This window comes from Mesoplodon bidens (assembly GCF_964165515.1).
Source record: "Mesoplodon bidens genome assembly, chromosome: 7".
Lineage (NCBI taxonomy): Eukaryota > Metazoa > Chordata > Mammalia > Artiodactyla > Ziphiidae > Mesoplodon > Mesoplodon bidens.
The window spans coordinates 48210331-48222934 of record NC_138164.1 but is presented as its reverse complement, the minus strand read 5'-3'; the positions used below and the strand labels follow the sequence as shown (position 1 = coordinate 48222934).

Genomic DNA, 12604 nt, shown 5'->3' with positions numbered 1-12604 from the left:
TATTTTTATATCACATTGTACTTGTTGAAGATATCTCAAAATATCTTTTATACTTATCACTACTTCAAAATTGTATTTTTAGTCCCTCCATTAGATCTTGTGTTTAATGCATTAGTAAAGTAGTACTTCATACCATATCACAAAAATTTTAAATTATTTAACATTTTAATATAATTCATTTTCTCATAATTCCATGGATTTTACTTTATGCATTTAAAATAAGAATGGACCTGTAGGCGTTGCCAAGCCACCAAAGGGATCCACAGCCAAAAAAAGAAAGAAAGTAAGAATCCCTCAGTTCTAATATAGCACCTTGCAAAATAAGAAGAAAACTTGTAGAAAAATAATCATACTATGTAGTTCTTGATTAGGGCTATAAAAAATATACCATGAACTAAGGAACACTGTATAAGCATACTGTTCATAAAAATTCACAGTCTTGGCAGAAAAAGACCAATTACCCCTCGTCTAAAATAACCTTTTAAAATTGCAATTAAAATTGCTGCATACCTCCAAAGATAATTTATTTTCTTTCAAAGAAAGTCTTTCCTTACATGGACAGCTACACTGTTAGACAGCTGGTCTTGTTATAATTTCAATGATATATAATATTTTATGAGAATATAATGATATTACTAGTTTCTTTAATTATTCCTCTTATTATATAATTCTGTGTCTGTTAGCATGTCATTTGTTCTCCTCTGAGAATATCCCAACGCTTCTGAGTTCCCCTTAAAGTGTAGTAATTCTCAACACAATACTTCAGGTGCATTCTTTTGAGCAGGAAGTTCAGTGGGACTGACACCTCTTGAATCCTACATACTGTAATTCTAGTAATGCTGACTGGGATAGCGCTGGCAATTTTTTGGCAGTATTCACTGCACTGACCCCATTGCACTCTCTGTCACCTAACACTCATATGTTGGATTTTTTTTTTAATCATGTGTCTGCTATTTAAATTTCCTTCAGTAATTACTTGTGCAGATAGGAATTTTGGTCACAGCCTCTGGACTTGACAATAAGACCTATTAAATTTTATCTTGATGGGTTAGTTTTAAGTTTATATTTTCAGTTTGTCAAAAACTCTTGACTTTTTGTTTCTTTCATACATTATATTCAGCATTCCTCCCAGATTTTTGGAATCTGTTTGATAAGCACACTTTTTATCATTTCTATTTGTACTTAATGTATTATACACATTGATATGCACTTAAAATGCTTGAATTTCCGATGCCTAAAATATATGTACTGTAGAAAACAAAGTTCTGTAGAGTACATAAAAAACATTCTTCAATAGTAGGAATATAATGACAAAGGACTCTTAAATGAGAGGTCTCATCTTACAAATGCCTCTCTTGTATCAAATCTATAACACACAATAATGAAGAAGAAAACACTAATCATTACTTTCAAGAGAAGGATGATTTTAAATTCCCTAGCAGTCTAGACCCCTCCCCCTAAAAATATCATCACAAATCAATTTCTTTATTTTTACACAACAGAGCCCTCTAAAGTATGTTGAAACCACTTTCTTATAGAGCTAAAACAATCTTTTTGGTGAATCACAATTAAATGTAACCTAGCAATCTCATTTATTCAGAGTTTATTGATCTGGCAGCCTCAGTTATTCTAGAATAGCCATGAATGAGGAATATAAAGTCTCTGAGCAGCCAGAAGAGTCAGTATGAAGTTCATGTACTGAAGGGCAAGTATATTGCCCAGAATCTCTTAGCAACTCACCCAGAAATGTTTGTTCATATTTTAAATATAGTCCAGAATGTTATGATCATCTAATTTCATAATTGACAGATGAATATAAGAAGCAAATTAGAAAATATTCACAACTAGGTAAGAAGTAACAGTGTGAAACCTGATATTAAAGGAAGAGAAACCAAAACACACACATATACACACACACACACACACGCACTCCAAAAAAGATATCTAAATCAAGCAGCTACAGCAAGTCTAAAGTTTCATAATTGCAGAGAAATAACCATAAAGCCAACTGTCCTAATTATCTCAAAGATCTCTGGGGGCATCATTACATTATAGCATGGTAAAGTAATTGACATTTATGATAATTATCATCACAATACCTCAAATGTATGTAATTTACAGTTCGTAAGACACATTAATTATTATAGTTAATTCTCAAAATGTTTGAGTTAAGAAGTCAGGTTACTACCATACCAAACTTTAAATTTTGTGGTTCAGGGAGATTGAAGAACTTACCCAGGGTCACATGATTGTTAGATAGGTATTGGAGTTCATATTCTACTGCATCATGACCCTGAGTCAACAAAAAAGTTTACATTTTGTGCCATATAATCTGATTAGTAAGATAGGGAAGCATGTAATACATTTTAGAAGCTTCCACAAAGATTGCTGATGGGGTGGACACATCACAAAAATTAATTTGAAATTTTTAAACTTCTGAGCCCTTAAAGGAATAAAATTAACTTACATGAAAAATTCCCTTATATCAAATCCCTATTTCCCTATAGTACCACAGAGGTTTAAATTTAACTTACAATGTAAGTAGTAATCCAGAGCCATTAATTATCCTACATTTTAAAGTCTAAAATCTGTACATAAAAAAATGAAAGAATATACATAGTATAGCAATCACTCAGAGTTGATTTATTTAATTTAAACATATTATTAGAGAGTCTTCTTTCATCTACTTTTTAGGACCTAGGTTAACCTAAGTGGACTCTTGTAGAGAGAGTAGAGAAGATGGATGTTTCAGTAGATGTCATGTGTCAAAGAACTCCTCCCTTAAACATTTAGCTTTAATAGTATTAGAAACCCTCAGCTCTCAATTCTGCAACATTTGGAGGTAAAATAATAATATTTATAAATTTATAATATTTATAAAAATAAGGAGAAATAAATTAGGGGTCTTTTTCTTTTTAAACAGTTTATATTTTCATAATAAAACACTATCCATCAAGAGGAAATAAGGGAGAAAAAATGAAAAATAAAGTTGCGGCTAGGAAAATATCTGTACTCCCTTTTCCAGAGCAAGGCTTATAGTCAGTTTAAAACCTTGATTTGTTATTATAAGAGCCAAGTAAAATGCACAAAGTTGTAGAGAAATGCAGCTATCTGCTTAACACTTGTAATGGATCACAATCTGCCATCACCATGGTAACCTCTGAATAACTTTTTCCTTGCTAGTGCCAATTATGCACTTCTCTGGCCCTTAAAATCCCACTCATTTTTTTTTTTTAAGCCTGGAATCTTTAAAAGAATAAAGCCCAACAGTTAAGTCCACACATACCCTCTTGTTCAGTCCGAGTCATTTCCTCAAGCTTCTTCTGTTTCAGTGTGTCCACCACATCGGCAAGGCTCCCTTTGCGGCGTTCTGGGGTTCCAAAAGTAACACTGGTCATTATCTCGCGGTCCCGACTCCCTTCGTCAGGCTTATGTGGTGAGGTAGAGGTATTTCGGAAGGAATATAGGGAACATAACTTACTATTCTCTGACTCCTAGAAAAACAAAATAAAATAAAACCATTAGAACATGTTTCTTTGCATGTCATTGGAGAAAAATCCCAAACTCAGAATGACAGTATATGAGGCTGAGATGGACAAATAAAATATATTAACTATCTCTGCTTTAAAAAATACTAAACATAGAGGTAATTATCAAAGGAACTAACCTGAAATTGCAGATTCGACCTTTTTCTTTTTTAACTAAAAAGCAGCCAAAGTGGTACAAAAACTTAATTTTAAAAGGAACACTTCAACTTCTTACTCATTTACACCCTTCATTTAAAATAGTTCAGACTCAATTATTAATTATAAGGATGGTAAAGTTTTTCTTTTAATTGGCACTTATATTAGCAACCCTCTTCCCACAGCCTAAAATATTTGTACATCAAAAAAGAACCCCATCATCCCTACATTTAGAAACAGTAGAGAAATTAGCTTCAATATTCATGTTAATTATTCACCAGAAAATAGATAAAATATCTAAATCAGTGTCAGAAAGTTAGCCAACCTGAATATTTTTGTGTGCTGGGGTTTGAGGAAAATTGTTTGTTTTTTTTTCTGTCTACACATCTGTCAAAGTTACAGAAACCTCTTTCTATTTCTTACACTTACCCCTGATACTTTAGCACATAGTCACACACATTTTTCATGTGGCATTTTAAAATGATTTGTTTTTTTCTTTTTTTTAACAAGGAGACAAGTTTGTTACAGAAACATTTACACAAGAATTATTTCACATTACAGAGAAGTTGGCTAACTGGTAGGAGAGTTAGGTCCATTTTGAAGGAGAAAAAACAAATCTTAGATTGAAAATAATAAACACCTAAAAGTTTATAAAAAGAAAATGCTTTTATAGCTCTTTAAATCGGAACTGAGAGTTTTAAGCCAACATTATTGGCCACAGTCCACCAGTAGTCTTGCATTCACCTTATCTGTCTGTGTATGGGTATTCTCTCTCCCAATAAAAAACTGTATGAAATAAATAAAGCATCTAGGCTTTGTTCTCATCAGAAGCTTAAAAATCTTAATCACTCCTATATCTCTCTCCTTCACAAAAAAAAGCCCAGTAAGCATCAAGAACTAGAGGAAGAGCATGAGGTAAAAGTTACAGCGTTTAAAAAAAAAAATTTGCAGAGTTAATCACTGGTAGGAAAGGGAATGAAAAGAAAATGGAATCTAGAGAAATACATTTCCACATACATTAAATGAGATAATTGTACTTAGTAAATGCTAGATATTTAGGTATTATTGTCATTGCATACAAGGTAGGAATAAAACTTATTTTCACAGTTATTGGTAGCATATAATGAGCTAACATTTGTAAAGCAACTAGGCACAGTGCTGAGCCCAAAGCAGGCAGTGCTTAGTAAATGGTAGGTATCATTATTTTGTTGGAAGGAACAGATCTAGGAATGGAGCCAAAGAGGTTTTTCCCCCTCTGGACCTAAGGAATTGCTTAGTAAAAAATATGTCTTGAACTAAATTGAGTATCGTAAAGTCTGTGAATATACTAAAAACCATTGAATTGTACACATTAAATGAGCAAATAGTATGGCATGTGTATTATATCTCAGTAAAGTTGCTTTAAATTACTATGAGCCAAATCTTAATCTTTTCCTCAATCCCACTGTTATCAAAATGCCTAGCATGGAGCAGATGCTCATTACATTTGCACTAAAATAAACTGAAAAGGATAAAATAAATGGGCAGGGCAGGAAAAAGGGCTCCTCTTTACCTTGTCTCTAAATCTTTTCTTTCCCCAGGAAATATGTTGTATTTCATTTACTGCTTACAATAACTGTGGAGTGATGCACAGGAACCCCTTCTTTTAGATGCCAGTCATGGTTAATACATGGCTCCTTGGAATGGCCAGTTCATTCTCTACTTTGTGCAAACAAAAAACTCAGAGATATGTTTGCCAAAGCCAATTTCAGCTCTTAATAGTGTCCCTATCAGAAATGTGACCTAGGCTTTTTTGAATCAGTAATACCATTTGATAAATTATGCTTCGATCACTTTCATTTCAAATGCAAATTTGTCTATCATTGCCTATAAGTCAAAAACAAACTCTGGCTCAACCTAAGGGATTGAAGATCAACTTAAAACAACAGTTACACAGAAGTGGTTACCTACAAATGACTCACCACTGACCATAATAAAGAGGAGTTTTCCCACCACTCCCAAATTGAAAGATGCTAGAAATGTCTCTCCAGCCTGAGTTACAGTTGTCCTTAGAGAATTTAGGCTCCATACAGTATCATTTTTTTCTCTCAGGACTAATTTCAGTCTATTTACTCATGTCACTTACTTGTTAGACAGACTACATTCCTTATTTTTTACTCAGGGGAATGTGGTCACTGCCATCTGCACCGCAGACAATAACCATGGGTTCCTATACCAATGACCCACACTGTCTTCAGCCCCATAATCTGTGCAAGGTCGCTCAACACCACCAAGAAGCAGAGAACAAGAAGCTGTAAGTCATGATTTCTCCAAGAAAGCAACAAGAACTACTTGCAACATGCCACAAAGGCACCAACATGGGTAGAAGATGAAGTCATAAAGGGCTTAAGTTGTATGTCATAGTATCTTTAGGAACAATGGAAAGGGGCAAAATTTACCATTTATGGTCTTCACTTTTTAACTTTCTAAAACTTAAGGCATATGGGGGGCTTCCCTGGTGGCGCAATGGTTGAGAGTCCGCCTGCCAATGCAGGGGACGCGGGTTCGTGTCCAGACGTGGGTGCGGGAGGATCCCACATGCCACAGAGCGGCTGGGCCCATGAGCCATGGCCGCTGAGCCTGCGCGTCCGGAGCCTGTGCTCTGCAATGGGAGAGGCCACAACAGTGAGAGGCCCGCGTACTGCAAAAAAAAAAAAAAAAAAAAAAAAGACATATGGACCTCTCATGAATGGGGGCCTATAGTCAATTCATCTGAACAAAGGGGCACATCAATCCAAACATTTATCGATACAATGAAAGATTACTGTTAGATAAAAGGCAGTAATGCCAAATTAGAAAAAGAAATTTGACAAAGAATCTCTAGTTTTTGTTCTAGGGAGCTAGGTTATTTTTAAGTAAGTTTTCTTACAGAAAAAAAAAAGCTCAACTTATTCTTTAATTTCCTAAAAACAAAATTGGTCCTATGAACTAACAATTGAGGCAAGATGTCCAGTGATAATATCTATCAAGTTTTGATGCATGACACTGCAGCACAGCTGTGGAGAGGTTTGAGACAATATTTGACTAAAGCAGTGCTTCTCCAACTTTAAGGTACAGAATTCTCTGGCAAGTATGTTAAAATACAGATTCCCTTACCTCTTCCCATACCCCAAAGAGTGGGGCCCAGGAATATGAGCATCCCAAGTGATTCTGATGCACCCCACTTTCAGAAACACTGATTCCATGAGAAGGTAATGAAATGAATGTGCTTTGCCTTAATGTTATAATGTGGATATAATTATGAACATTTTAAAGAAGGCTGGTTAGTTGTGATTTTAAAAAGTAACATAAAGGAGATTACTTCTCTTCTTTTGATCTTTCTTGTGAAAACAACCAATGTATAACATGACAGAAGACATGAACATCACAAAAAGAAAAGCATATGGAGCACTGAGTAAGCATTAGTTCGTTCAAAGGAAACTTGTATATCTTTAATACAATGTTATATGTCAATTATTTCTCAATAAAATTGAAAAAACTTTTTTTTTTTTTTTGCGTTACGCGGGCCTCTTACTGTTGTGGCCTCTCCCCTTGCGGAGCGCAGGCTCCGGACGCACAGGCTCAGCAGCCATGGCTCACGGGCCTAGCCGCTCCGCGGCATGTGGGATCCTCCCGGACCGGGGCACGAACCCATGTCCCCTGCATCTGCAGGCGGACTCTCAACCACTGCGCCACCAGGGAAGCCCCTGAAAAAACTTTAAAATAAATATTGCTCAGATTTTTCAGAAGTTATGAAAAACTGATTGCTCAGCAGTGGCATTAAATAACATTAAACTCAAATAGCCTTCTCATGGTACTGTGAATATAGCAAACATAATCAAATTTTTGAGCCTTTGCAAGTCTTGTTCCTTTCCCCTAGAATGTACTACATTCTCTTTGACTATGAACTCAACCCACTCTTCAAAGCTCAGCTCAAACTGCATTTCATCCTTAAAGTCCTCTCTGACTATGCTGGGCCTCACTATCCTATCCGCTGAACTACACATTGAAGCAGTCAGAACCATGCAATAATATACTAAACTATTCGTTACTATTTTGCATGTTTTAGTCATATTTGCAACAAAATTTTAGCTCTTAACTTATGCTTCTTCTATATACCTCATGTCTTATGCTTCTTCTATATACCTCCGAAAAATCAAAAAAAAAAAATGTTGTCACATTGTTGGATGATGAAACAACTATTCACCAAATATGTCAAAAATAATAAAAACTTAAGGCTAAGGGTAAAGATTCGCTCTAGCAATGACAGAATTGCTTATTTAAGCAAAATGTTAACAACTGAGATATTAAAAAATAAGGGATTCATTCAATAAAAGATGATATAGCTACACAATGGGATACCACATGGCCATTAAAAACAATATTATATATGTTGAATATAGTGTTGTTTATAGTGATGAATAATTAGAGGCAATTTGTATTTACAATAGTAGGGATTATTTGAGGGCATTATGGTTTTATCCATATGGTGGAATAATTTGAAATCATTGAAAATCATATTTTTGCAGAAAATTTAGTGACGTGGGACTATTCATAATGTATTACTAGTAAAAAGTATGTTAGTGAGAAACACTAATATATATATATATATATTTAAATTATGTACAGAAGAAAAGACAGAATTTCCAACAAAATGTTAATGGTCCTCTGAGTCTTGAAATAATAGGTAGTTTTATATTTTCTTTTTGAAGTTACACATATTTTGCAAATGTTCTATCATAAGTAATACTTTTAATCAGAAAATAAATACTATTTTCAAGGTTGAATATGAATACCAAAAAAAAGTTGTAGAATAATTTATTTACAAGGGAAGAGGTATCAAATGGAGAAAAGGATATATCATAGTATTTTAGTATATAACTTCAATTTTGTTACATGCGTGCATAAGGGTAAATGTGGCCACAAAAAAAAAACCTTAGAAGATATACACCAAAATATTTAGAGTGATTTATAAATGGTTATGAGATTATTGGTAATTTTTCTTTCCTTTTTTTGCTTATCTGTGTTTTCTAATTTATCACTGATAAACACTGATGAACATATTGCTTATGTAATAAGGAAGAACAAAAATCATTTTATAAAGAGATGCTTAGAGGAAATATATTGGGTTGGCCAAAGAGTATCTTTGGTTTTTAAGTAAAAATAAAGACACATTTTTCATTTTCACCAAGAACTTTATTGAACAACATATTCACCATTTTGCTCCACTACCTTCTACCATTTTTCCAGGCAACTTCATAATTCTATCTTCCTAAAACTTTTTATCTTTTTGAGCAAAGAACTGTTCCAGGTGTCTTTTACAGTCTTCCAGGGAACTGAAATTTTTTCCATTAGGAGAATTTTGTAAAGAAGTAAATAAATGGAAATCCGAAGGTGAGTATGGCAAATGAATCAGAACATCCCAGCCAAGCTGTAACAGGTTTTGCCTGGTCATCAAAGAAACATGCGGTCTTGCGTTATCCTGATAGAAGATTATGCATTTTCTGTTGACTAATTCCGGATGCTTTTCGTCAAGTGCTACTTTCAGTTGGTCTAACTAGGAGCAGTACTTGCTGGTATTAATCGTTTGGTTTTCCAGAAGGAGCTCATAATAGAGGACTCCTTTCCAATCCCACCATATACACAACATCACCTTCTTTGGATGAAGACCGGCCTTTGGTGTGGTTGATGGCAGTTCATCTCCCTTGCCCCATGATATCTTCTGTTCTACATGATTGTACAGTAACCACTTTTCACTGCCCATCACAATTTGTTTTAAAAACGGAATGTTTTCATTACATTTAAGTAGAGAATCGCATGAGGGAATACAGTCAAGAAGGTTTTTTTAGCTTATGTGGAACCCAAACATCAAAGCAATTAACATAACTAAGTTGATGCAAATGATTTTCAACACTTGATTTGGATATTTTGAGTATGTTGCTATCTCCCTCACGGTATAACGTTGACTGTTCTCAATTAATGTCTTGATTTGATCACTATCAACGTCAACTGGTCTACCTGACCATGGAGCACCATTCAGTGCGAAGTCTCCAGCATGAAACTTCGCAAACCACTTTTGAGATGTTCTATCAGTCACAGCACCTTCTCCACACACTGCACAAATCTTTTTTGCATTTCAGCTCCATTTTTACCTTTCTTTACATAATAAAACATAATATGCCAAAAATGTTGTTTTCTTCCATCTTTAATATTAAAATGGCTACACAAAAATTCACCAATTTTGATGTCTTTTTTTTTAATGCACGCTGATATGACAGCTGTCACATACAATCTAACAAAATTGTTTTGAATGAAGGTAAAGACAACTAAGTGCTACTAGAATCATCTTACGGAAAAAAACAAACGAACCTTTTGGCCAATGCAATAAAAATAATTTAAGAGAATAGAGTTTGGCCTTATTGAACATATCTAGAGAGTTAGTATATTATAGTTTCCCTATATTGAAACCAGAAAAAATAACCAAGCTTTCTTTCCTTGGCATTTCTGCACCTGAGGACTCACAAATAATATTTTCTGATAACTCTAGTTATTTAAAAGGGAATCATTGACCAGCTAAAATCTAGATCCTTATCATTATCACCCATAGTTTCCTGTTTGCCCTCAAAAGACACACAAAATCAATCTATTTCCTATTCCATGTTAAAGTTGTTCGAAGTATTTTAAGGGAGGGGTTAGGTTAACAGTCCTTTTCTAGGTGAAACTCCTTCAGTTTCAACACCTATTTACCATTTGACATGGTTTCCAGACCCTTCGTCATTCTCCTCTGATACACTCCAGTCTCTAGATGTTGTTCTAAAAATGTGTTGCCAAGAACTGAATAGCGAAGTTTGTTTTAGCGTGAAGAAAAGTAACACTCAGAAGGTTATGTGGTTTTCCCCATGTCACACAGGTAAAACTGGCAGAGCTAAACTCTAAATGTAGGTTTTCTGACACCCAATCCAGTGTTTTTTCCATTCCACAGGGCTATACTAAAATCACTTTCAACAGTAAAAGATGCCATAATTTCAATAACACGTATCTTCTAAATCTTTTCTTACCTTACATTTCCAGAGAGGAGCTTTACCTACTTTTGAGACAGGAATTCCACTGTTATTAACCCTAATCCAAGAATTACCAAGATACATTACATTAGTTATCTACTGTATAAAAATCACCCTAAAACTTCGTGCTTAAAACGACAATAATGATTTATTATCTTTAGTGGTTTCCATGGGTCAGGAATTCAGGAGCATCTGGGCTGGGTGGTTCTGTCTCAAGGTCCCTCATGAGCTTGCCCTTAAGTCAGTGGCTAAGGTTGGAGTCATCTCAAAGGCTTCTTTTTTCACAGATGTGAACACTTCAAGAGCTTGGGGTTGGAACCTGGGGTTCCTTGGACATCTTCCTCGATGTGATCTCTCTACATGATCTTTTCTCTCCAGCACATTGCTTCAGACTAGCTGGACTTCTTACACGGTAGTTCAGGCCTCCAAAGGTGTATGCCCCCAAAAGAGCCAGAAGAAAGTTATATCACTTTTTCTAACCTAGTCTGGGAAGTCATGCCCTGTAACTGTCAATGCAATCTATTCAATAGTAAGTCACCAAGGCTGACCCATAGTCAAGGAGATGGGAGTTAGACTATGCCTTTTTATAGGATGGAGTTATAATTATATGCTCAAATAGTTGCTGTGAGAAATGAATAATGTATAAAGCACTTAGGGGAGTGCCCATCACCTGAGTACTCAATAAATGATAGATATTCTTATTATTAAATTAAAATGTCCTTTGTCCAATTATCTTTGGTTTCAATTTTCAATTCTAAAAATAGAGTCATGATAATCACTGGCACCATTTTTAGGTTTTTATTTATACTCATTCATCTAAGTGGAATAATAAATACTGAACTATATTACTCTCTTCAATATCAATGCTCAAAATCATCTTCTTTTTAAAGGCATCCCTAACTAATTCCACTAAGATCTGGCCCCTCACAAACCTCCAATACCTCAACATTTGTAATTAGCTTCGTCTAGGGACACTATCAATTCTCACTTAACCTAACTTCATATGGATTATCTCCACTCTGTCCAGGAGCAGCTACAGTATACTACAGCTCTAATTTAGCTGGGTTTCCACCTGCACCTTGACCAGGAATGTGAATGGGCAGCCATACTGCAAGCAGAGGAGAGACTGGGGTTGCAAAAGTCCGATAAGATGTCAGAAATTAAGACAGGCAGAGACCATGGGTCAGGAATGCAATCTTGCCCTGCATAATAGAGTTGAAACCCACATGCAGGTGGAAGCCATTACAGTTGGGAGAAATGAGTGGAAACGGCTTCTCTAAACAGCAGCATGATCAACTTCCCTACCTGAATCCTAACCCTAACCAATGAAATTGCAGAGACAGAATATTATCCTCTCTTACCCTTTCCTCTCTTACCCTTTCCTCCACCTATTAGCAAGGCTGAATTAAGTGTGTTCATTCTTATTGCCTTATACATTGTCATTTTTGTTTTGCTTTGTTTTCCATTTTAGTTATACTGTCTCTCCAGTTACAGCTTTATCCTTACTTTAGTCTGCCCTCCCTATAATAAGACTTATTGAGATATCCAATCACAGATTTGTCCCTGATTTCTGATAGCCCCCAATCTATGGCAAACCTCTGTTTCCTCAGACCCTACCCCAAATCACTCAAACAAAGCCCAAATCCTAAAAAAGTTCTTTTGAATATTCTCTTACTGAGACACTCCATGGTTCTCTATGGTGTGAGTTCTCCCTACTGCAATGAGTAATAAACCCAATTCGCTCAACTATGGGTATGTTCCTGGTAGTCTTTGACTGGAGGGAATTAAAGGGATGCAGTGTCTGTAAAGAAATTAAAAATGATAATAAAACCAACTAAAAGT

General features: G+C 35.2%; 1 protein-coding gene across 3 annotated transcripts in view; it reads right to left on the bottom strand.

Annotated features, from left to right (window-relative positions):
• SOX6 (SRY-box transcription factor 6) overlaps positions 1 to 12604 on the bottom strand; it is a 627811-nt gene that overhangs the window by 346385 nt on the left and 268822 nt on the right. For all 3 annotated transcript variants that reach the window (XM_081238923.1, XM_081238924.1, XM_081238922.1), the window contains exon 5: positions 3287 to 3494. In XM_081238923.1, coding sequence (XP_081095049.1) covers positions 3287 to 3494 — 208 coding nt within the window. The remainder of the gene's footprint in view (positions 1 to 3286; positions 3495 to 12604) is intronic.